The sequence below is a fragment of the Narcine bancroftii genome, chromosome 14 (genome assembly GCF_036971445.1).
Source record: "Narcine bancroftii isolate sNarBan1 chromosome 14, sNarBan1.hap1, whole genome shotgun sequence".
Taxonomy (NCBI): Eukaryota; Metazoa; Chordata; class Chondrichthyes; order Torpediniformes; family Narcinidae; genus Narcine; species Narcine bancroftii.
Genome location: NC_091482.1, coordinates 47612071 through 47639093, shown reverse-complemented (window position 1 = coordinate 47639093; position 27023 = coordinate 47612071). Strand labels below are relative to the sequence as shown.

The 27023-nt window shown below is 44.0% G+C and overlaps 1 protein-coding gene across 10 annotated transcripts in view; it reads left to right on the top strand.

Annotated features, from left to right (window-relative positions):
* The window catches only part of arnt2 (aryl-hydrocarbon receptor nuclear translocator 2), a 347931-nt gene that overhangs the window by 189892 nt on the left and 131016 nt on the right, over window positions 1-27023 (top strand). For all 10 annotated transcript variants that reach the window (XR_011348485.1, XM_069910315.1, XM_069910319.1 and 7 more), the window contains 2 exons: window positions 2788-2862; window positions 14811-14962. Coding sequence is in view for 9 of the 10 variants with exons in the window: in XM_069910315.1 (XP_069766416.1) it covers window positions 2788-2862; window positions 14811-14962 (227 nt within the window). In the remaining variant the exon portion in view is untranslated. The remainder of the gene's footprint in view (window positions 1-2787; window positions 2863-14810; window positions 14963-27023) is intronic.

The window sequence follows — 27023 nt, the reverse complement described above, 5'->3', positions numbered from 1 at the left end:
GTTGGAATATTATGTGTTGTTTCTCCAATTTGCTGCTGGTCTTGGGTTGACCGTGCATTAGGCCTTGGCCAGACATGTCAGCGTAGGCATGGGGTGTGGAATTGAAATGGGTGGCCACTGGGAGGTCCCCATTATTGCAGCAGGTGGAGCGCTGGTGCTCAACGAGACAACCCCTCAGCCTGCATCCAGTCTCTCCAATGCAGAAGAGGCCACACAGAGAGCACTGGATGCAGTAAATGATCCCTTCAGATTCACAAGTTGTTTCACTTGGAATGACTGCTTTGTAACCGTTCGGTGTTAAGGGAGGAGGTGTGGGCGCAAGTGGGGCATTTCCTGTGGTCTCAGAGGTAGGTTCTGAGGGGGCGATTGGAATGAGTGAATAAGGGAGTGGTCCCTGCAGAATCCAGAGAGGGGATGATCTGTATGGTGGTGGGGTCACATTGTAGGAGGCAGAAATTGCAGATGATAATATTTGGCGCCGGCTTGCTTACTGCTCATACCTTGACAAAGAGCTCAGGACCGAAACATCGGTTATATACTTCTACTTCCTATGGACGCCACATGACTAGCTGAGTTCCTCTAGTACTTTTGTGTGTTGTTCTATAGTTGATGTCTGGCCTGCTGAGTTCCTCCAGCAATTCCTTGTTTGCTCGAGGCTCTTAGTATCTGCAGCTTTTGGGTTTGTTTATACCAGAGATTCAGTTGTACGTTTGTTGATTGTGCAATTGTTTCTTGATTATGGAATTAATCATAGTTGAACGCAGGCTACCAGGTCCATTCTCCAAGCCAAATGCTTAGCTCTACACAGCACAGACAGTGGTAACTGTACCACTGGAAGCAGTCCAGCTCTCTTGATGTTGACAGTGAATCTGAATGAATACTTGACCAACCCAAGGATTTCCCGTATTTATGTTTTATCCAGTACATTCTTTCATTCCAAAGCCAATAGCTGTAAATTTAAACAGATGTATATTGTGTTGAATGTTTTAAAATCTGCGATGAAAAACTTTTGGCTGGCACTATATCAGTACAAAGGACTAGCTGGGGTCCCTGTTGGTTATGTACATGATTGAGATCTCCTCCATGCATCATTAGACAGGCACCAGCTTCTTTGGAGCTATTTAGTTCTTGAAAATCTAAGCAGAATCTTGACAGTTTGGAATTTGTAAACAGTAACCATGTGTTGATTGATGATGGCAATGGAGCTGTTGGGTCCAGGATTACTTTTACTGCGCTGAGGTGTGTTATCACACCAGTTTGTGTTTTCCTCTGAAAGAAAGGAAGGAAGAAGAGTTGGACAACACTTGAGAGTTCTGATCACCTCATTGTAGGAAGGATGTGGATGCTTTAGAGAGGTTGCGGAGGATATGCACCAGGATGCTGCCTGGATTAGAGAACGCATCTTATGAGCAAGCTAGGGCTTTTCTCTTTGGAATGACAAAGAATGAGAGATGATGTGATAGAGATGTAAAAGATTGAGGGACAGAGGTAGAATGGACAGCCAGCCCATTGTTCCTCCTGGCCAAATCCAGAGGACATCTGGTGAATGGAGGACAGTTCAGGGGATAGGTCAGAAGGAGTTTTTTGTTTACTCAAAGAATGGTGGGCTCCTGGAATGTCCAGCCTGGCTGATATAATAGGGACATTTATAAAACTCTCAGATAGTCACATGGATACAAGAAAAATGGTGGTTTACAAACTGTGAGGCAGGGAAGGGTTCGATTATTGTGGCTTATGTAGGTTGGCATAACATTTACAAGAACACAAAATATAGCAGAAGTGGGTCTACTGGCCCAGCAAGTATGAATGGCTCTGCCATTCTGCCTTGTGCTGATCCATCCTCCCTCTCAGCTCATTTCCCTGGCTGTCACCCCGTAACCCTTGATGCCCTAACAAATAAAACACCTGTCAATCTCTACCTTATATACACACAATGACCTTGCTTCCATAGCTAGCTGTGGCCAAAAGGTTCCACAGACTCATGACCCTCTAGCTAAAAAAAATTCTGCATCTCTGTTTTAAATTGATGCCCTTTTATCCTGACATTTATCCTCGTCCTCAACTCCTCTATCATGTGGGCTGCAGTGTCTTTTATGCTCATAAGGAAACATAGCCTCCAGAAAGATGATGATTGCAAGGTCATGTAAATAAATGTGGACGGAGAAACAAGAAACACATTGAAGACAATTCAGATTCAAGATTCAATTTATTGTCGTGTAATAAAGACATGAAATTTGAAAAATTTGGAAATTTGTCTTTGTCTGCCATTAGGCAGACAGATTCTCCATCATCATAAATAGCCTGAAGCGCCTCTTGTACGTACAGTCAGAGAAAGAGAAGCAAAAGAGAGGCTGACCAGTGTTATAGAGCATCCATGGATTCATCTCCAGAACTCCTGCAGACCCTGCAGCCACAGAGAGTCCAGTCCAAACCTTCAGCAGATCCGAAACTCCGACGCAGTCAGGAACCCTTCAGCGCCCTCGCCACCCTCTCGCATCCCAGCACACCCCCTCCAGCCAGCCCTGAACCAGTCTCCAGCAGTGCATAGACTGGTGCGAGTCCCTCGTCCGCAGTCGTCAGCAGGCCACAGCTGGCATGGGTTCCTAATTAGTTGAGATTTCAGAGTGTGTGCAGGTGGATATATTTTATTTCCCATTTCTGATCAGCTATTGTCAAAATGGATCCGGAAATAGGCCGAACTTCAACGCACCACCTCCTGCAGTAGTGATTGTTGTCCAGAGAAATAACCTGTTCTTTTACTTAACTGTATATCTTTGTTTTTTTCAGGAGCTGTTGGGAAAGGATATTGTAGACTTTTGCCATCCTGAAGATCAAAGTCATGTGCGGGATAGTTTTCAACAGGTACTTATGGCATTTAATAGCATGTGAGCATCAAACTTCAGCTGCCTATATTCTCTCCAAACATCAACACTATTTTGCGCATTATTATTATTTTATTTTACTTGATATAGTAATGTCATAAGATGATTATAAGATGAATGTTTGCACTATTGATGCTGCAGTAAAGCACCAAATTTCGTGACTCGTTCACAACAATAAATTCACATTTGTAGAACTGGTTTGACAAAATACCAATCCATTTAATATTTACACCAAGTGCTGGATGTCGTTGTGACTGAAGTAGCCAAGCACCGTTGCTGGAAATGAAACTTAAAACTTAAGTGCACATTTTGAGCGAAGAATTCTTGGAAACTAAACTTTGAAGTGACATGAAATTTCTGTGCACAAGAACAAAGCACGTGAATGTGTCAGTCTTTAAAGGATTAATTACTGGTCTACTTTGATTTGATTCTCAGATTGATTTGATCCTTATGTACATGTAAAATTTGGAGCTCTATTAGTTTCCTAGCTCAATAATAAGGAACATAGTTGTACTCAAACTACTGACAGATTTCACATGAGTCTGTGAGCTGAAAAGGTTTGTTATGTGACAGAGTATATAGAGGTGTTTGGGAGATAATTTGGGAAAGGTTTGTTAGAGTCGGTCGCATACAAACACTTTAAAACACAGAATCTTTTCAGGTGCTTTTGCAAGAGAGCTCAGACTCCTGATTGACTGTTATTTGCAAGAGGCAACAAATGTAACAACAGGCAGTAGTGGCTTTGTCTGGAAAACAGAACTTGCTGTCTGGAAGGTCATGTGATCTTTGCAGGCAGAGAGGAGGGAGTAGGAGAGACACAGACATAGGTTCCAGAGGGACAAGCTGGCAAGCTTTGGAAGGCAGCCTGGTCAAAGGAGAAGACTGGCTGTCCGGTGTTTCCCTTGGAATAGGTGAAACAGAAACAGAAAGATTGGGCTGTGAACCAAAGAGCTTCGCTGAACTTACACACACATTACACACGCATCCGCTTAGCATTAGAAGGGGGTTAAGTAAGTTAAATGAGTAAGTTAAATCGAGATAAGTTAAAGTTTGATTCTATTTTCATGTTCAAAGATAATTAAAAACAACTGTTGTTTAAGTAACCCTTTGTCGTGGTGCATCTCTATTGCTGCTGGGTGTTGGGGTCCTCTGGACTCGTAACAGTTATGTATTCCAGCATTCAAAGCTTCATAGCACAGTATAATGCACAAAAGTACTGGAGAAACTCAGCAGGTTGGACAGCATCCTAGGAAGCAAAAGTATACAACCAACATTTCAGGCCTGAGCCCTTCATCAAGGTACGAGCAAAAAGCAGCCAGGTGTCTGAATAAAAATGTGGGGGGGGGGGGAGGAGTACAGGATGTGGGTGGGAGGGCAGAAGAGAAAAAAGCAGAAAGGTGATGGGGGAACGATGGCTTACTGAATGGAAAGGGAAGGGGTGGCGAACCTGAGGAAAGGAGAGAGAGAGAGATAGGGAAAGAGAGAGAGACACACACAGGGGAGGGGCTTGTAGAAACCAGAGTAGTTAACGTGAATGCCATCTGCTTGGAGGGTGTCCAGACAGAATATTAAGTGCAGGTGGTCTCTGTCTGGTCTTACATGAGGTTATGGAGAAACGTTGGTATGTGAATGGAGAGCGGAATTGAAATGGTTGGCCACTGGGAGGCAAACAGAGGGAAAGTGCTTAATGAAACCATCTCCCAGTCTGCATTCAGTCTCTTTGACATAGAGGAGACCACAAGAGGGGCGCTAGATGCCGAAGATTACCCCTGCCGATGCACAAGTGAAGTTTTGCTTCACTTGCAAGGACTGTTTGGGGCCCCAAGTGATGCTGAGGAAGGAGGTGGGGGCACGTGGAGCTTATCACGTTGTAGATGCTGGAAATCTAACCCTAACCCTATGTTGGATGTGGAGGCTGGTGGGACAAGTGGAATTCTGTCCTTGTTGCATCTAGGGGCAGAGAAGACCAGGGCAGATGCACCTTAGTTTGTTCCTTCTGAGCCAGAAGGCTGTGGCTCCAATGTCATTCCAAAAATCTGCACACATAATCCAGACTGACACATTATTGCAGCAATAAAGGAACACTGCACTGGATAAGACTTAAAATAGGTTGGCTGATCTCACAACTGACCTTTCGGGCCCGAGTCTTTTTTCAAGGAATAAGCAAAGAACTAGAAGGCATCAGTATAAAGACGAGACTGGCAGTGGGAGGTGTCCAGACCATCAAAAGATGTTAATTGGATATGATGAGGGAGAAGTGAGAAATGATTTTGGCTCTGTGAAAGGAGGCATTAATGTAGACTCTTCCAGTTTCTGTTTAACCCCCACCCCACCACTTCTTCCCCCGTCACCTTTTCTCCAGTTCTATCTGACTCTCTCTCCTTTCTCAGACCCAAAATCAATTCTCACCTTTCCCTCATAATGCTCAATTAACACCTTTTGTCTGTTGGTCTGGATTCGTTCCCCAGCCAGCCTTCAGCATCTTTATTCTTACACTTTCCTGTTCTTTGCCTATTCCTTGAAGAAGGCCTCAGGCCCAAAACGTTGGTAATATACCTTTACCTCTTATGGACGTTGCGAGACCGACTGAGCTCCTCCAGCATTTCTGTGTGCTTTTACTGCAATCACAGTGTCCGCAGACTTTCGTGTCTCATTCCTTTAAACAGGTAGGTTAGATTGTACTGGACCTGATCCAGATAAATAGAGTCGATCTTCTGTAACAAAGGATTATCCCGTGTGCTGGAGCAGGCAACTCACTTCAGGTATTCTAGCACAGAGATGGCTGCAATGTATTTCAGGGTTGCAGTTGGCAGTATATAGAGGAGTGTTGAAATATGGATGTGTCCTTTAATAGATATGCTCATATATTACTCTGCACACGCTGTTACAGCACCAATGACCTGGGTTTGAATCCACCACTTTCTGTAAGGATTTCCACTGGGTGCTACAGTTTTATTGCACGTTCCAAAGGCATACGAGGTTATAGGTCAATGGGTGGTGTGCGCCAGACTGGCCTGTTACCATGTTGTTTATCTAAATCAATGGTTCTCAACCCTTTTTTTTACTCTCACATCCCACTTGATGTAATCCCTTACTGTCCTCATAGGATGCCATTGGCGTTTTGTGGTTTAGTAAGGGATTATTTAACGTGCTATGTGAGTGGGATAAAAAAAGGTTGAGAGCCATTGATTTAGATGTTCAGCATAGGATCCCATGGGTGCTCCGTGGTTAGTAAGGGATTACTTAAGGTGTTATGTGAGTGGACACAAAAAAGGTTGTGAGGCACTGTCTAAAATTAAATACACTGCTATATTCTCATGATGAAAGGTATAATGTAAAATGGTAAATGTAATAGTTTATACTGTTGCAAAATATTTGTAAAGTTAATTTTCACAGAGTACAGGATTTTTAAAAAATCTCAACAGATATTTAATAAAAAACTTAGGATGAAATAATCTCCTTGAATCCCATTCCATCTCATTTGGTAAGATCACGTGTGCAATATAGCTACAGGTCTGTTTATTTTGTGACGCCATGCAATTGTCCCATTGCGTCCCACTCTTACCAGCCAGAACGCCGTGCTTAGTTTCAAGTGCAGTGTTGTCAGCAATGTTGTTTTCGCTGGCACTGGAATGTAGCTGGAGAAAATACAAATTTTATCTGAGCCTCTTGTTCTATGCGACGAATTATGCTTTGGTCTTGCATCCATGAAGTTGTTTCTCACTTTGCCTCAGTTACTGGCATTATCAGAGATTTGATAACATGCAAAGAGAAGAGAAGAATTTGAAACGGATGGACATCTGGTTCAGAACCTGTAGGCATTATATGTATGTTTATTTTCTCAGGAGAGATAAAGCTATGATCTGCAGTGGGAAATTTAGACCTATGTGTTGCTATACAGGGCCAAGAACAACGTGGGAACAGTATCATCAGTTTTATCTGCTCTATAATCGGAAGCCCTTGATCTTGACTCATAAGACCTGTGTCCTTTGAAACCCTGTGAAAGGGTGTGGTGCAGGTTTCTGTTCATTTGAGGGTGTTGGCCAAGGGAAGTTTTTTTTTGTTTAAAGATTTCTTAATGAATTTTCACGCTCAAAAGAACGCTTATCATCAATCTGAGAACTAAGTAAGATAAATGAAACAAATTAATAATAAATAGACAAATAAATGAGATAAAAGTAGCTTTCTTCCCAAAGGGGGATGATTTGCCAGAGTTCTTTCAGTTTGTAGTATCTTCACTTCCAAATCTCACTTGTGCCTTCTCCAACTCTTGGCCAAGACATTGAACATTCGGTCATCTGACTAATCTGCTGTGGGTTTCTTTGTGCCACTCTACTATTCTGAGGGCCCTTCTGCTTCCTAATCTGAGAATGTTGCTTGTCCCCTGCATGTCCTCACTCCCACAATCTCCACAACCTTCTTCAGGCACCCAGCCTTCAGAGATCCTTGGCGTTCCCAAATTTCCATCAATAATTGTTGCTGTAACCTCAGTTACCACAGCCTGAAACTGTTTGCTGTTACTTCACTGAAAACTTCTGACTTTCTATCCCATGAAGCTACTCCTCACCTCTTTTTCTTTGACAGAACTTTTGGGCATTTTTGTGCGGCGAGAATTGTAGGAGATGATGGTTGGTATTTGATAGTAATTAAGCAACACTTAAGGATGTGGGTTAAAATGAAATGAAACAGAACACTAACAGATTTCAGGAGCTGAAATCTGCACTCTGGAGCACAGACAGAGAGAACTGGTTATCATTTCAGATCCTAGGCCCTTCATCAGAAGAGTAAAGTCAACACATTTTATTTTGCCGATGGAATCAATAATTGCTTTATTTTGAAGCAGTAGGCTATTTAGCCCATCAAGTTTTCTCCTTTAAGCCCTTAACTTGGTCACTGTTGCCCTTACGAGGTCTTTGACCATAAATTTTCATCTCAATTCTAACCTTCCTGCATGCATCAGGTGCCTTGCCGTCCGACGTGTCTCTCCATCCATCACGGTCTCTGACCCTCTGAATTTAGGTTATTGCCTCCCCTGTTTCTAACCATGATGTTAATCGATCTGTCATTTTTATTCTCTTTCCGCCTTGGCTTCTTTTTCCTTCCACCTTTCCAGTTGTAACTAAATGTTCGAATGCATCTCTTTGCATGATGTGTCCAAAGAATTCTGATTCCTGTTTTCTGAAGCTTTGTTTTGTTTTCGTTCTTTGTAGAACTTCTTCGTTTGTTAGCCTGTCCATATATGAAATGCACAGCATTCTTCTGAGAAGCCTTGTGCATTCTTTCTTGCTTCTTTCCTTCCTTACTCTCTACTAGACCAAAAAAAGATATGTCTTGGAGAATCTCAGTGGGTTGAGCAATCAGTGGGAGAAAAAGAAACGTTGACATTTCAGGTGGAGCCCTCATCAAGATGAGGAGAGTAGAGGGGAGATGGCCAGTATAATGAGGACACGGTGGGAGGAGTTGGATGGTGCCCAGCAGGGGAGAAATTATGACAGACAGAGGTAGTTGATAGGCAGGTGCCAGCCAAAGGAAGAGAGGGCATGTAGAAAGGGGGTAAGGTGTGGGAAGCTGGAGACTGCTGGGGGGGGGGGGGTGGAGAGGTGGGGAGGATGGCTACTTGTGCTGAAGGATGGGAGGATGGTGGGTGTGAGGGACATTCTGTAGGTAAAGTGTAGATGGAGAACGATGGAATGAGAGAGGGTGGATGAGTCAGTTAAGGGGAAGGGAAACCATAGCTCTGAAGAAGAGAGAGCGGACTATTTACCTGAGATTAGAAAATTCTGCTACCTAGATGGCACCTTCTCCCACCTTGTCTCCAGTTGGGATGCCATTCCTTTCTGCAGCTCCATCACATCTGCTATCAAGATGAGGCATTCCATTACAGGGCAACAGAAAGGTCTGCCTTTTTCAGGGAACTCATCTTCCCTTCTACTGTAGTCAGTAGAGCAATCTGCTTGCCAGTCATTGCTTGGATTACTGCTCTCACCGCCACCCCGCCCCCACCGCTTCTAGACAGAGCAGGGTTGGGGTTCCCAATTCTCACCTTTCAACCAACAGCCAGCCTCTTCATTCGTTCAGGTTTATTATCATCTGGTGGGACATTTAGAACCAGGTGAAATAAATATCTTGGAATAATTTACTCAGTTGAGACACTGCCTCAGTGGAGTGAAACTAATGTCCATGGCTGAGTTTACAACCCTCTTTTCCTGTTCTGAGTATTGGCGCCTCCATACCAGAGAGTGAAGCCACCAGCCAGAATGCTCACCGCAGTGCACCTGAAGAAATTTGCAAGAGTCTTTGGTGACATACCGAATCTGGTTGAAATATAGCCACTGGCGAGCCTTCTTCATGATTGCATTAACAGCATAATGAGATTAAAGTACATGATGATTTTATTGGGTTGTGAGCAGGCACAAAGGGCTGAATATGGCCTCATCTATTTCTTTTGTTTTTATTGTTATCAAAGCAATTACTTTTATCGGGAGAAGCAGAAAGGGATCCTTCCAAATTCAATGAATTCCCTCAATTTAGTATTGTGCCAGTGACTGGGACCTGACCTGGGTTCGATCTTGCGCTGTCTGTAAGGAGCTTGTGTGTTCTCTCCGTGTCTGCGTGGGTTTTCCCCGGGGACTCCAGTTTCCTCCCACCGTTCAAAACGTACCTGGGGTATAGGTTAATTGGGTGTAAATAGGGCGGCACGGACTCATGGGCTGAAATGGCCTGTTACCGTGCTGTATGTCTAAATTTAAAATTTTTTAAAATGTAAAAAAATTTTTTTTTAAAAAAGGTAGTATTTTGAGGTGACCTGTTGTGTGAGGGTAATTGATATTTTAATTGCTTTGCTAAATGACCTGTGAAACTCATCATGAGCTGCAGGCCAGTCTCCTCAATGAGTGCTTTTATTCTCTTTCTCTTTGGCTTGGCTTCGCAGACGAAGATTTATGGAGGGGTAAATGTCCACGTCAGCTGCAGGCTCGTTTGTGGCTGACAAGTCCAATGCGGGACAGGCAGACACGGTTGCAGTGGTTGTAGGGTAAAATTGGTTGGTTGGGGTTGGGTGTTGGGTTTTTCCTCCTTTGTCTTTTGTCAGTGAGGTGGGCTCTGCGGTCTTCTTCAAAGGAGGTTGCTGCCCGCCGAACTGTGAGGCGCCAAGATGCACGGTTTGAGGCGATATCAGCCCACTGGCGGTGGTCAATGTGGCAGGCACCAAGAGATTTCTTTAGGCAGTCCTTGTACCTCTTTTCTCTTTTAATGTAGATTCTTTTTGAATGTAATATTTGTTAATCTAATTACAATTAAAGAGTCTTGTTTCAAATTCAGCAGAATTTGTTGACAGACAATTGTGAAACACTGCAGATATTAAATTGTGGTGGCGCACCGGCCCCACTTGTTTTGCCACGTGGCGGGGCAGCCATGGGGAAATGGTGTCGTCAGAGGTTTCTCTCTGACTCCAGCATCCCGTCCAGCGTGCGCCCTGGCCAGCGATGATGACGTCATCATGCACCAGGTGACTGAGCTCAAGCTGCCCTTATAGGGGCACGCTGAATTTGAATAAAAACAGTTGTTAAAGACCCTCAACATGATGGCTGTGTTTCTTCCACTGCTCACACCCCCACAATAGAACAATGTTTTGCAAAACTTTTTATCTCTCTTTTTGTCATTTTGTCCACTCTCCTGTCAAAGCTTGTGATTGTGAATCTCACATCAGTATAATTATCGATGATGATTATGTGAAACTGGCAGGCAAAATGTCTCAATGGTAAAACACGAAAGTCCGCAGATGCTGTGATTGTAGTAAAAACACACCAAATGCTAGAGAAACTCAGCAGGTCTTACATCCATAGGAGGGAAGGATATACTACCAGCGTTTTGGGACTGAGCCTTTCTTCAAGGTATCAGCAAAAAGCAGGGAGATATATGAATTAAAGGCTGGAAAGATAAAGGGGGAAGAATTGGAGGGGGAGGTGTCCAGGCTAACAGCCAAAAGGTGTTGATTGGATACGATAGGAGAGGTGAGAATAATTTTGGCTCTAAAAGGAAACAAAGGGAAGAGAGAGACAGAACTAGAAGAAAGGATATGGTGTGGGGGGGAGGGGGATTTTATGGAAACTGCCAAATCAATTCCATCTGAGGGTGCCCAGACAGAAGATAAGGTGTTGGTCTGGTCAGGGTGGGACAGAACATAAGGCCATGGACAGACATGTGAGCAGCGCGGGAGTGTGACCCAGAATTGAAGTGGTTGGCCACTGGGAGGTCGCTGTGGTTGCGAATGGAGCGGTAATGCTGACCGAAGGCAACTCCCAGTCTGCGACCGGTCTCTCTGATGTGGAGAAGGCCATAAAGGATGCACTGTTTACAGTAAATAGGTCCTCTGGATGTACAAGTGAAGTGTTGCTTCATGTGAAAGGCCCTGTTTGGGGCCCTGGACCATTATAAGGGAGGAGGTGGGGTTGCAAGTGTTACACTTCCTGCATGCACTGGGTAAGGTACTAGGAGAGCTATGGGTGGAGAGGGATGAGTGCAGGAGGGAATTATGGAGGGTGAGGTCCCTGCAGAAGCCTAAAAGAGTGGAGAGGGAAAGATGTGTCTGGCGGTGGGATCCTGTAGTAAGTGCCGGAAATTTTGGCAGATGATGTTTTGGATGCAGTGGCTGGTGGGGTAGTAGGTGGTTGTGTCTGGGGACAGGGGGGCCAGATGGAAATGGAGGAAATGTGCGTGAGGGCTGAGTTGATAGTGGTGAAGTGGAAGCCACGTTTGTGGAAGAAGGCAGAAATTTCAGAAGCTCTGGACTGGAAGACCTCATTTTGGGAACAGATGGAGAAATTGAGAGAACGGGATGGAATCCTTGCAGGTGGCAGGGTGTGAGGAAGTGTAGTCCAGCTAGCTGTGGGAGTTGGAGGGTTTGTAGTGTATGTACAATCTCCTCCATTTCCCGTTCATCTGCCCTGGTCCCCTCTGCCACCAGATGCAACAAACATAGAATCCCCCTCATCCTCACCTACCACCCCACCATATACTACAAACCCTCCAACTCCCACAACTACCTTAGCCTACCAGAAAGAAGCAGTGGCGGTGACCTCAGGGTCCCAGGTAGGAGCGGTTATAGCAGCAAGCAGTGGTGGGGAGGTGTTGGGGAGCAGTGGCACTGACGGTGGGGAGGTGCTTCCAGCATCAACAATGCCAAAATATACGGTAGATAGATGAAGATATGGCAGATGAAATATACTGCAGAAACAAACGTGAAATCCATTGAACAAGATTTGCTCAAGCGAACAGTGGTCACCATCTCAGAATAAGGGATTGGCTATTTAGGGCTGAGATGACAAGCTGTGAAAGCTCATTGTATTCAAGGCAAGAAAAGGTACAGTTTTGGATATTAGGGAATCAAGGGGTAGAGATTGTTTGGCAAAATTTTCCTGGGGTGACAACCGCCCGTGCCAGAACACATCTGTTTAAGGTGAGGGGAGGAAAGTTTAGGAACAACGTCAGGGGTAAGTTTTCCACTCAGAAAGTGGTGGATGCCTGGAATGCATTGCCAAGGGTGGTGGTGGAAACCAGTGCATGGGGGACATTTAAAAGACAGGCACATAGGCGCAAGAAAAATAGAGGGTTATGGCTATGAGGCAAGGAAGGTTTAGATTGTTGGGATTTATATAGATTGGCACAACTTCGTGGGCTGAAGCACCTGTATTGTGCTGGACTGTTCTGTGCTTTAAGGGTTCTAGGGTTTGTGCAGGAACATGGTATTCTGGATCTTGGGGAATGGTAGAACAGGTACTGAGGGCTGAATAGCCTACTCCTACATTCAAACAAATAGCATGTTGAAGGCCCATTTTGCCCACAAGTCTGTGCCGCTAAATCACACCCAGTTAATCAACAACCCATTGTTTTGAACAATGGGAGGAAATCAGAGCTCCCGGAGGAAGCCCATGCAGACATGTGCAAACTCCTTAAAGACAGCGTGGAATTTGAATCTCTGATGTCGTTACGGGTCCTCCAGTCTGTTGCTGGAAGGTTTCTGTTCTCCAGATACTGAGGTGCCTTTGAAGGAAAAAAAAGCCCCTCAACCAAACATTTTGCAGGCATTCATTGCATGAATTTCACATGAGTAAAGGCTTCGTTACTGGGCTAGTGACATTCAGGAATGATGTGGTGGAGGAGAAATGGCCCGAGAAAACTAGTTTGCCAGTTTCTATGGTGAGCAACTGCGCTTTGACATTCCAGATTTGATTGTGTTGCATTGCCTTACGAGCCTGTTTCCTGGCCTGTAATTTGGTGGTGGAGATGAGTGTCTTCCCATGGTGATCACTCCCTTCCTCAAGAGATCATTGGTAAATATAAGGTCAAATGTTGACCCTCATTCAGTTTTCCATTATGCAGCACTGCATTTTTCCATTAGTCAAATTTGGATTGTATCCGAACTTGCCTTCAAGTGTTGAGAAATTCACTTCCTGTTTGCTCTGCTAATCAGTGATTTTTGCGGGTTAACTCCTACAGCCAGGGCTCGCACTTCTACTGCTGCTCATGGAACACTTTGTTCATTCCAATGAAGGAGATCAGTGCTACTTTCAATTTACGTACACAGTGTTGGTACTGCCCTCAAGGGCAGCATATGTTCCTCATCCCGAATTGTCCTTGAGAAAGAGATGGGAGCCCTGAATCACTGCAGTCCTTCTGGTCAATCTGCTCCTGCAGTTCCATTCAGGAGAAAATTCCAGTATTTACATCCAATGACCTAGCGCCAAAAATGAACTGTCTTTTCCTGGCACTTCTGGCTGTGGTGCAGCCAGCATCACGGTGTGGAACAGTTACTGCAGAGAAATGGTTCGTCAGTCGATCCACAGGACCACAAGAGCAGCAGAGAGGATCACTGGAGTCTCCCTCCTCATTGGCGTGATCTACCAGGATCATTGTCTGAAGAGGGCGCTCAAAGTCATTGAGGATCTTTCACTTGCTCCCATCAGGGAAGAGATACAGGAGTATCGGAGCCAGCATCACCCGCTGAGGAACAGCTTCTTCCCACAGGCAGCGAGAATGGTGAACGACCAAAGGAACTGCTCACACTGACCCTCCAAGACTCTCCTAGTTATGAAACTATTTATTTATATATATCTATGAACACTTGCCCTGCATATGTATTATTTGTCGGTATGTGTGTTATGCCTGGCTACGCGACTGGGTATTTTGCACCGAGGACCAGAGAACGCTGTTTGGTTTTACTTGTGCAATCAGATGACATTAAGCTCGATGTGAACTGGATTGCATCTGCTTCAGACTTGTCTTCACCATTCATATTCATACTCTGAAATACAGAAAGAAAATACTGAGTCAGCAGAGAGAGAGAGACAGGCTCATTGTGGCAAATCATTGACCCTCCATCAGGAATGGAAAGCAATTTTGTTTGAAGTTTCCCTCAAATGCAAATCTATCCCCTCTTCATCAAGGGCGCCAACCTGGTTGCAGTGATCCAGATGGGATCTCACCACTGGCTTGCATACCCCATTACTTTTCAATAAAGACTAGTGCTTAATTTCCCTTCATTGCATTTTCCACGTACAGGGCTTCCAGGATCCCATTACACAGCACCATTCTCCGGCCCCTCTCCATATGAGTTATTTTTCTTTCCACTTTCTAGTCCAGCTGTAAAAGTCCATTGCTTTACTTAACTCCTAACGTTTTGCAAAACTCTCTGCAGCCTCCTCACAACTTCCTTCTGTCACTTACCTCGATATTGTCAGCAAAATTAGTTTGGCTGAGAATGTTAGGAGACCAAATCTGTGCACAGCATTTAAAGTGAGCCTGACCAAGGTCATGCACCAAGACAATCAAGTTTATAACCATTAATCTGTATTTTACATCATCCATTAGCTTCATGTTCATTCATCTTGAACTCCATTTATCTAACAATGATTTCTGTTTCTCCTCAAGGTTGTGAAATTGAAAGGGCAAGTCCTATCAGTGATGTACCGTTTCCGAACAAAGAGTCGGGAATGGCTATGGATACGGACAAGCAGCTTTACGTTCCAGAATCCCTATTCAGATGAAATAGAATATATTATCTGCACCAATACGAATGTAAAGTAAGTGCACAGAAAGTGTGTTCACTAGTGATGCAAGCAAATGGACCAGTCATAATTGAGTTATGGGTTTGGTTGACATTTAAGGTGGTTACACACGAATGGGTTTATTCATCATTTACTTGGCGTCTCTTCCTTTATTGGACATGCCAGAGGGAGATGAGTCAAAAATTACTGGAGCATGCGAGCCAAAGCTTTCTGTTTATTGAGATGGATCAAGGAGTCCTTGTGTTTAAGTTCCAGTGAGCTTTCCCAAAGGAAGTTGTTGTCGAAGTACAGACAATGTGGCACTGGGGCCTGTGCCAATGCAGCAAAGACAGAATTTTTCCATTTCTGCCTCTGGTTCAACTAGAAGCACACAAGTTCACGTTAAAGGAGCAGAAGCAGGCTCATTGAGTCTGTTCCGTGACTCTACTCTAAGCTGAATTATGCTCACAACTAGTTCCAATTACCAGCCTTTACCCCATATCCCTTTATACCCTTACTAATGAGATACTTATCCATTTCCTGTTTAAATACTCCCACTGATCTGGCCTCCACTGCTTTGTGCGTCAGTGAGTTCTACAGATCCACGACCCTCTGATTAAAAAGTTCCTTCTCCTCTCTGTTTTAATTGGGTAACTTCTAATTTTAAGACTATGACCCCTTGTCCTCGACTCACCCACCAAGGGAAACATCTTATCCGCATTCACTCTTGTCCTCGATTCACTCACCAAGGGAAACACCTTATCTGTATTCATTCTGTCAAAACCTTTCAATATTCAAAATGTCTCTGAGATCCCCTCCCCCCCCCCCCTCATTCTCCTATACTCCAATGAATACAACCCAAGAGCTGCTTAAACGTTCCCCATACTCCAGCCCCTGCATTCCAGGAATCATCCGAGTAAATCTCCTCTGCACCATCACATCCTTTAAGATAGGGGGCCCAAAACTGTACATAGTTCTCCAGATGGGTTCTCACCAGTGCCCCATAGAGTCTCATCAACACCTCTCTTATACACTATTCTTCTTGAAATGAATGCTAGCGTAGCATTTGCCTTCTTCACTACCAATCCCACCTGGGCATTAACTTTTGGATAGGACGGCCAGACTCTTTGCACCTCCCAGGATTGAATTTTCTCCCCATCCAGAAAGTTCTCTGCCTGTTTATTTCCATGGCCAAAATGTAGAACCGAACACTTCTCAACGTTGTACTTCATCTGCCATATGTTTGCCCAGTCTCCAAATCTCTCTTTATCCTTCTGCAATTTTACGGTTTCTTCAACAGTTCCTGCTCCGCCACCTATCTTGGTGTCATTGCAAATTTGGCCACAAAACCATTCATTCCACAATCCAAATCGTTCATATAAATTGTAAACAGCAGCGGCCCCAAGACCAACCCCTGCGGAAAACTGCTTGTTACAGGCAGCCATCCTGAACAGGATCCTTTAATTTCAGCCCTTTGCTTTCTGCCTATCAGCCAATTTTCTATCTAGTCTAATAGCATCCCTTAATTCCATGGACCTTCATCTTATTCATCAGCCTAAAATGCGGCACCTTATCAAAAGCCTTTTGAAAATCCAAATATACAACATCCACTGCCTCCCCTTTGTCGATCCTACCTGAGATTTCTTCAAAAAACTCTAATAGGTTAGTCAGGCAGGATCTACCCTTTAAAAAAAACCAGGCATTTCATAACTTCATCCTTGAGAATTGACTCTAATATCCTCCCAACCACTGACGTCAGACTTATAGGTCTACAGTTTCCTATTTCTGTTTCCCACCTTTCTTGTACACAGAACCACATTTGCAACCTTCCAGTCCCCTGGAAACACACCAGAGACCATTGATTTCTGGAAGATTGCCACCAATGGAGCTACAATCTCCAAAGCCACCTCTTTCAGAACCTGTGGGTATACCTCGTCTGGTCCGAGAGATTTATCTATCTTTAATCCATTCAATTCACCTAGCACAATTTCTCTAGTAACCTTAACTGTATTCAACTCTACTCCCTGAAGCCTCTGTCTGTCAGGGATATTACTAAAGTCTTAAACAGTGAATACGGATGTAAAATATTGATTTAATTCTTCTGCCATTTCTTTGTAACCCATTATAATTTCTCCAGCATGTTGTTCTATCGGTCTTATGTCAACACGCGTCTCTCTTTAATTCTTTATAGATTTTTTTAAAAACTCAGTATCTTTTTCTATATTGTGTGCCAATCTCCTTTCATACTCATCTCTTCTTTCCTTAGGACTTTCTTTATTTCTTTCTGTAAGTTTTTAAAGGATTCCCAGTCCTCTGATTCCCCATTAGTTTGGGCTTCCTTGTCTGCCCTCCCTTTCGCTTTTATCTTGGCTTTCACTTCTTTTGTTTGCCACATTGGTACCATCTTTCCTTTGACTCATTTCCTTTTCCTTGGAATATATCTATTCTGCATGCCTTTTTATTATTTGCAAAAATATCTTCCAATCCTGCTCTGTTTCTCTGACTAGTTTGCTTTCCCAGTCGACCTGAGCTAGTTCTTTCCTCATACCACCATAGTTTCCTTTATTCCACTGAAAAATTGACACATCCGATAACATTTTTCCTTTTCAAATTTGAAATTGAATTCGACCATGCTTCCGAGAGGTTCTAAGACCAACTCCCTAACAATCTCGGTTAATTGTACATGACCCAATTGAGAACTATGGATCTCTTGGTAGCTTCAAAAAATCCATCTGTTAGGATTTATACAAACTCACTCTCCTGTGATCAAGTAAATTCCTGTCCTTCCCAATCCCCTGCCATGTTAAAATCTCCTACAATTATTTTGATAGTATCTTTGCGACATGCCCTTTGTACTTCTGTCTGTATCTCATACTCTATTTCCCGGCTGGTGTTTGGGGGCCTGTATATGACTGCCAATATAATCTTTTTGCCCTTGGCATTTATTAATTCAACCCAAACTGATTCTACTGCTTTCGACCTTATGTCCCTTCTTTCTAATGATTTAATGTCATTACTGATCATCAGAGCCCCCCCCCTCCACCTCTACCCTCCTGTCTATCTTTCCTATAGACTGTGTATCCTTGGATATTGATCTGCCGATCGCACGTCTCATTGAGCTACGTTTCAGTAGTGGCCACAGTGTCATGCCTTTTTAGTTGAATCTGAGCGACCAAGTCATCTACTTTATTTCTGATGCTGTGTGCATTAAAGTATAGTGTCCATAAACCCGTTATCGATGTCATTTGTACTGTATTCGTGTTGAACATCTCTTTCTCCCGTCTGCTCACCTGCCTTTCCTTTATGTCATTATTGACCACCTCTTTACTATTCATTCCTTCCTCTGTTGTAGCTCCCTGTCTAAGGACGTGCCAGGAACAGTACCAAGCATATATAAACATGAGACTACTCTTTAACTGCCACATCAAGTTATCTGCTCTCATTCTATCAAAGGTATTCCCTTTGTTCTACCCAACCTTCTCCCTACCTTTGCAACTACCAAAACCAAACGTCTTGTCTCTCTTTCCCAGTTCTCATGTAACGTCCAGGACCTGAAACACTGACTCTTTCTCCCCAGATGCTGCCTGACATGCTGAGTGCTTTCACCAGTTTTTTTAATCTCTAAAAATCACGAGCCTGTCTGGCAGTAATTGGGTCGCTACTATTTCAGAAGCTGGGTCCACTTGTCCTGACATCATAAAAAGTGAAAATGGCCACTCACCATTGCACAGCATTCAGTTCATTTTGAGGTCCTCGGGGAATGAAGCAGGCTAGCTCTGCGTGCAACAAAACCTGGGCAATGTGCAGCTATGGGGTGCTGACATGGACATATTCCAACTTCTAAAGAGCTAATCAGGGTCTCCAACAACAAGCAGTCTGACCACTGACTCATGATACTCCATGACATAACTCCTTGTCCCCATTCAACCCCAGCAACATTATAGAACTCATCATTAACCAGACTAGCCAGATAAGTACTGTGGCTGCCAGAACCATTTGCTGCTGGGAACCTTGTGCAGAAACTCTCCAGATACCGGAAGGACTTTCCAGCAAGAGTGAGAGAGAATACTCTGCACTTGCCTGGTTGAGTGCGGTATTGGATTTTAGATTTACTGTCAGAGTACATATTTATGGCATCATATACAACTAGTGTTGCCAGCTGGGTGATTTTGGCTAGTTTTGGAGATTGGTTGCAGGAAACATGGCGGTTGTGGTTTTCGGGGATTCTTTTGAGGGTGATGGTGGGTTTTGGGCTAATTTTGAGTGTGTACGGTCTTTTGGGCGGTACTTCATGATTAAACTATGACATCGTTGACAAATTTCCCCTTCCAACCCCCCCCCCCAGGCATATAGGGAACTCGTATCGAAGTTAAATACAACATGGGAGCCACCAATTCATGGGAGAAACATGAATTGAATCTTGAAATTAAACTTTTTTGACTGTTAGTACTATAAGTATTTTGGACATCTGGCAACACCACATACAACCCTGAGATTCCTTTTCCCTGTGGGGGCAGAAGAATTACAGTACAAAGATATGGTCGGGTCCGGGCCTATTTGGATAATTTCTTTTGGAGAAATGGTCATTTTTTTAAAAAACAGCCCAGAAGCAAGAGCAAATCACTTGTAACAGTGTTTAGACAATAAAAAAAGCGACAGGGGAAGGCTTTTAAAGCATGAAATAATATTTAATTCACACCAAAAAAACAAGATAAACAAAATAAAATAAATCCAACACTAAACATTTGAAAATCCACTGAGAGGTTTTTTTTTCAAATCTACTCATCTGCTAACAAAATAAGATAGAGTACTGTAAATCCCATACTAAAAACTCAAAATTATACTCAGCAGTTGTTCCATATTTCTCCACCAGTGTCGCCTGCCTCAATGGTAATGGTTTTTGTCTTATCAGTCTGTCTTTGATTTTATACACTTGTAGTGGGTTGTGCGTGAGCGCAACGAAAGGAACTGAGACAGCAGGCTGTGAGCTCGTTAGACACAAATGATTTACTCTGAAGTTCGCCTGCAGCCTTAAAGGCCATTTGGAGCCCGCCCCTTGCATTCCGGAACTCACGTCACACTGTTGTAAGTGCGTATGCATACTTCCGGTCTGTACCGGAAGAGAAGGACCTACAACGCCATCTTTGCTGCGGCTGCCTAGCTGACCGTGCGTGACAACCAGGGCCGATTCGCCGCTGCAATTAAGTGCACCGCAACACACTGGCATTATTTCCTGTTCCGTAATGAATGCCCACTGTTCTAGTGCATTATTAAGTTCATTGCACATGTTCACAATGCCATCTATAGGAACCTTTTCTCCATTGTTGGCTGAAGGATCAACATCCTCTCTTTCATGGCGATCACCCTCAATTAGAACCAGTTCTGCAATTTCATTGTCGGTAAATGCATGGGCAACTGGAGCGAGGTCAGACAACATTTTTGTCTTATCTGAAACCTTCGAAATCATCATTGCCAACATCAATGAGATTGTGCCAGGCATTTGATCTGGTGTCTTTTGTCAATTTGTTCCATGCATGGGCAGCAGCATTAAATGCCATTCTTTATGATAAACTCCTTCAAGAAACTTTCCACACCCAAGCCTTTCTTCACAGCTGAAAGCATGTTATTCGTAATGTATTTTTGTATGCACTTTTCAATGACCTCAGGATGCCTTGGTCGCAAGGCTGAATTTGGAGGAAGGTGGATGATGTGCATATCATCCTTCTCAGCTGAAGGATGAGCAGGACAGTTATCAAAGAATAAAAAAGATCCTACAGTCCAGCACGAGCCTCTGGCACAAAATGTTTCTTGAACCAATCAGGTTAGATATCCCTGGTGACCCATGCCTTCCTGTTAGCATAATAATGCACAGGTAAACAGAGCATCCCTTTGAAGCAAGATCTACCTGTGCAAGCTTTTGCCAATCGCAGCCAGCTTTACACTTATGCACGCCAGCTGCATTAATACACCCCAGCACTGTTGTTCTGTCCTTGGAATCCTTAAGGTCTGTAGGGGCTGCCTCCTCAGCTGTCGCCGGTGTCTTCTTGGGACAAAAAAACCTGCCAAAACAGTGATTTCTCATCAGCGTTATGCACTTGATCCAGGGTCAAATTCCCATCAGCAATGATCTTGGCAAACTCAACAATGTATTCCTCTACCTCTCCACGATTTAGCTGATCCATTTTCACCACTGATTTTTCACACTCTCAGGCCATGTCTTTTCTTAAATGTACACAACCAGCCGGTTGAGTATTCATGGGTACCTTCTGTGCCAAGTGCTTCATGGTAGATCTTGGCTTGTTTCAAGACAAGCAATCCATGCATTCACTGCGTCACTGTCAGATCCACTCTATGAACGGGCACTCGAGGTCCTCATTTTTACCCACCACTGTCACTTTCTGCATAAAACTTTAGAATTTTATCCTTTTTTTTCTTCACATCGTAAACTTTAGTTGTTTCCCACTCCATGCTCCTCTAGTAAGTCTTTTTATTGTCACACCACTGTCCATCTTCTGCAGCTGCATCACTCTCTGCTGTATGTTTCCTGTACAGGTACTTTCAGTCACATTCACAGTACTGTTTTTTTTTAAATTATTTTATTCTTTTTTTTCAAACTTTATTTAAAATTTTCAAAAAAAGAGTACATAATATAAAAATCAGAAAGAAGAACAACAATTAACCCCACTCCATCCACCCACCCACTCAACAGACCATGCAAGGGGAGCATACAAAAAAACATGGTAAAAAACACATATGGTAGTTTAAGATATTACTAAACCCATACATTTCAAATAAGGCGACCACATCTTAATAAAGAAATTGTAATTATCATACAAGCTAGATGTTATTTTTTCCATATAAATCAAGATCTCAACTCATTTTGCCAACGAGCTACATTTACCTCAACACCATCCTTCCATGAAGTCGCCACACCTTTACGTGCTGCAGCCAATGCTAAACGAATAAAAGCTGTCTGAAACTTATCTAACCCCAAATCATTAAATATGACAGTACAACCCAAAAAAAAATTTTTTTGATTTAATAAAAATTTAATCTTAAACAATTTTTGAAGAAATTCCCTAATTTTTTGCCAAAATGGTTGAACCTTATCACAAAACCAAACTGAATGTAAAAATGTTCCTACACATGATCCACATCTAAAACACACTTCTGAATTACTAACATCCACAGTACTGTCTGCAGACCCCTTTGCCATCACAAAATCCTCGAGTGCTCCGTTGGAATAAAATGGTGACTCAAAGACGCACACGAGCACGCTGGGTTTTAAATTTTTAAAGGTCTGGCATCAGTTCACCACTGGAAAAAAAAATCGGATAAATGAGGATTTTTGATTTGTTTCAGAATCCTCATTTATCCAATATATTTGGGAGGCAAAATGATTTTTCGGATAAATGAGGATTTCTGTTCGGTTTGGATATCCTCATTTATCTGAAATTTAAATGTTTTTTCAGATGACTGAGGAGTTAGAAGAATCCGATTTTGGATAAACGGAGTTGTACTGTACCACTAATTGGAATTTGTTCCCAAGAACCTAAATTTGCTCAGCTTCTCTGCCTCTGATCGCCCCCCTATGATCACGGGATTATATACCTCTGGCTTTCCTTTCCTGAGGGTTCAGTGACATTGAGGTCGTTGTTGGTGCATCTTTCAGTCAAGTTTTCGCTCTCCATCCCTGACTCATCCCCTTCCTTTATACAACCCGCTACCGTGGTATCGTCGGAAAATTTGTAGATGGTGTAACTGAGCTGCACAGCCAACAACTCTTGAGAAGCTGAACACTGTCTGGAGTAATGCATCCTGTTTGATTGGCAACCGATCTATTCTCCCAACCATTCATCACCTGCACTGCAGCTAAACAGTGGCTGCAGTGTGTACAATCTCCAATAGGCACTACTCTTATTCACCTAGATTTCTCTGGCATCACCTCTCTAACCTCTACCTATTACTGCTAAGCATCAGATGTGTGGAAACATGACTGGGTTCTTCTCTAACTCGCCATGTTACAGGAGTGGTCAGGTTGCCTTGGAGGGATGTAGCCATTTAAAGATATATGGACAGAACTGGGTTTGAGGAGACAGTAATGAGCTAGTTAAAAACTCAGCGCTGGAGAACCTCAGCAGGTCAAACTGTGCTCTTTATACAGCAAATAGAAAGATACACAACCAACGTTTCAGGCATGAGCCTTTCATCAACTTTTTGAGCAAAATGTTGGCAGGAGCAAAGATAAAGATACATAAACCTAAATTTCAGGCTTGAACATTTCATCAAGGTATGTGCACAATGTAGGCAGGTGCCCAACAAAATAGTGGGTGGGGAGGGGCAGGGGCCACATGGTAATAGGTGGATAAAGGAGGGAGGGTGCACCAGCAAACGGGGAGGTGGGATGGCTCTGTGGAAGGAGATGGAGAGCTGGACCAAAGGAGGGATGGGGAAGAAAGAGAGAAAAGGGAGAAGGCTAGCAAAACCTTTGCTTTCTGCATCTGTGCTAGTGATCTCCCTGTGAGCAACCGTTTCAATTCTGTGCCCCATTCCTGTGCTGACATTTCCTTCTGTGGCCTTGTGCTGTCAAACCAAAACCACCTGTTAATTGGAGAAGTAACACCTAATTTTCTGTTTGGGCATTCTCCAACCGGATGGCATTAACTTTGACTTCTACGGTTTTTGCTACCCCACTCCCCATTCTCCCTCTCTTCCCCATCCCACTATCTCTTCTCCAGATCTCCACTCCCTTCCCTCTCCTTTCACAGAGCCATCCCCCCCCCCCTTCCACTGCTTGCTGGTGTGCCCTCTCTCTGTTATCCAGCTACTACATCCTGCCTGTGCTTCTCCCCCGACCCTCCTTCTTCCCCCCCCCACCCCCACGATTTTGTTCAGGCACCTGGCTACATTTTGCTCACGCCTTGATGAAGGGCTCAAGCCCAAAACGTTGGATCTGTATCTTTATCTTTGCTACATAAAGGACACAGTTTGACCTGCTGAGTTTCTCCTGCATTGTGTTATTACGTCAATCATGGTGTCTGCAGACCTTCGTGTTTTAATAATGAGCTAGTGTTGTTTTACTTGGAACAGAGAAAGACAAAGGGAAATTCATTTGAAGTGCATTAAGTTACTTGAGGTTAAAAAGTCAATTGGTTGGAATTAATACCTTTAGCAGAGAAGTCAAAACCCAGGAGTCAGATTTTAAGTAATAAATGAAAGATTAGAGGGTAGATAAGGAAATATTTTCAACCCAGGATGCCTGAATGGATGGAAGGCAGAAATCCTCGATTTAAAAGACAAGTGTGTGTGTGTGTGTGTGTGTGTGTGTGTGTGTGCGTGTGGTTGAAACACCAGGGCTCCATACTTGATGCTAGAAATTGGGATTTTGGCTGGGTAGAATACGTCATTGAATTGAGGAAACTGGAAAACAGTTGGAGCGGTTGTACTTTGGGTGGTTGTGAAGACAGATCCATCCCCCAGCTGAAGGCACGGGAGAGATGAGTCAGTGAGAACCAACTTTGCATCCTTCAGGCATCCTGTGCAGAAAGAATGCGAGCATGCTGCAGTTTGGTTGAGACACAAAATAAAACTCTCCTTAACCTAAATTATGAATTTTCTCCATGAAACAAAATCGCTTGCACTAACCATTCGAGACTCTCATGTCTTGAAACAATATTTATTTATTTGTGTATGTACAATATTTATTTGTAAATGTACATGTATCATTTGTCTGTATGTGTGTTATATCTGGGTGTGCGTCTGCTTGTTTTGCACTGAGGACTGTTTTGTTGTGCAATCAGATGACAATAAACTTGGCCCTTAACTTTTCAAATGGCCTCTCAATCTCGGGTCTTGCCTTTTCAGGTGCTCTGTTTGACTCTCCTTGATTCTGCTTGAATTTTTAAAATTTCGAATTTGGACATATAGCAGGGTAACAGGCCCTTCCAGGCCAAGCCATGCAAATACCCCAAATAACCTCCAGTGGGAGGAAATCGGAGCATCCAAAGGAAACCCAGGCAGACGCAGGGAGGACATACAAAATCTTTACAGAGAGGGCCGGACTCGAACCTGTGTCGCTGGCACTGTAACAGCGTTGTGCTAACCTTGTTGCAGCTTGTATAAGAAGGGACATGTGTAGTAAATGGTCTTTGGCTTGTCTTCGTGGACGAAGATTTATGGAGGGGTAATGTCCACGTCAGCTGCAGGTTCGTTTGTGGCTGACAAGTCCGATGCGGGACAGGCAGACACGGTTGCAAGGGAAAATTGGTGGGTTGGGTGTTGGGTTTTTCCTCCTTTGTCTTTTGACAGTGAGGTGGGCTCTGCGGTCTTCTTCAAAGGAGGTTGCTGCCCGCCGAACTGTGAGGCACCAAGATGCATGGTTTGAGGCGATGTCAGCCCACTGGCGTTGGTCAATGTGGCAGGCAGCAAGAGCTTTCTTTAGGCAGTCCTTGTACCTCTTCTTTGTTGCACCTCTGTCTCGGTGGCCAGTGGAGAGCTCGCCATATAACACGATCTTGGGAAGGTGATGATCCTCCATTCTGGAGACGTGACCTACCCAGCGCAGTTTGATCTTCAGCAGCGTGGATTCGATGCTGTCGTCTCTGCCATCTCGAGTACTTCGATGTTGGAGATGAAGTCGCTCCAATGAATGTTGAGGATGGAGCGGAGACAACACTGGTGGAAGCGTTCTAGGAGCCATAGGTGATGCTGGTAAAGGACCCATGATTCGGAGCCGAACAGGACTGTGGGAATGTCAACGGCTCTGTATACACTAATCTTTGTGAGGTTTTTCAGTTGGTTGTTTTTCCAGACTCTTTTGTGTAGTCTTCCAAAGGCGCTATTTGCCATGGCGAGTCTGTTGTCTATCTCGTTGTCGATCCTTGCATCCGATGAAATGGTGCAGCCGAGATAGGTGAACTGGTTGACCGTTTTGAGTTTTATGTACCCGATGGAGATGTGGGGGGGCTGGTAGTCATGGTGGGGAGCTGGCTGATGGAGGACCTCAGTTTTCTTCAGGCTGACTTCCAGGCCAAACATTTTGGCAGTTTCCGCAAAACAGGACGTCAAGCGCTGAAGAGCTGGCTCTGAATGGGCAACTAAAGCGGCATCGTCTGCAAAGAGTAGTTCATGGACAAGTTGCTCTTGAGATCTCCATCCTCAACCGATGGTCAGAACACTTCCAATCTCTTTTCAGTGCCAACCGCTCAGTCCAAGAATCCGCCCTGCTCCAGCTCCCTCAACAGCCCTTAAAGCTAAAGCTGGATGAGGTCCTCACCCGGGAAGAGACATATAAGGCAATTGAACAACTGAAAAGTGGCAAAGCAGCAGGTATGGATGGAATCCCCCCCAGAGGTCTGGAAGGCTGGCGGCAAAACTCTGCATGCCAAACTGCATGAGTTTTTCATGCTCTGCTGGGACCAAGGAAAGCTGCCTCAGGACCTTCGTGATGCCATCATCATCACCCTGTACAAAAACAAAGGTGAGAAATCAGACTGCTCAAACTACAGGGGAATCACGCTGCTCTCCATTGCAAGCAAAATTTTCACTAGGATTCTCCTAAATAGAACAATACCTAGTGTCGCCGATAATGTTCTCCCAGAATCACAGTGTGGCTTTCGCGCAAACAGAGGAACTACTGACATGGTCTTTGCCCTCAGACAGCTCCAAGAAAAGTGTAGAGAACAGAACAAAGGACTCTACATCACCTTTGTTGACCTCACCAAAGCCTTCGACACCGTGAGTAGCAAAGAGCTTTGGCAAATACTAGATCACCTCGGATGCCCCCCCAAAGTTCCTCAACATGGTTATCCAACTGCTCGAAAACCAACAAGGTCGGGTCAGGTACAGCAATGAGCTCTCTGAACCCTTCTCCATTAACAATGGCGTGAAGCAAGGCTGCGTTCTCGCACTAACCCTCTTTTCAATCTTCTTCAGCATGATGCTGAAACAAGCCATGAAAGACCTCAACAATGAAGACGCTGTTTACATCCGGTACCGCACGGATGGCCGTCTCTTCAATCTGAGGCGCCTGCAAGCTCACACCAAGACACAAGAGCAACTTGTCCATGAACTACTCTTTTGTAGTAAATGGTAGAGC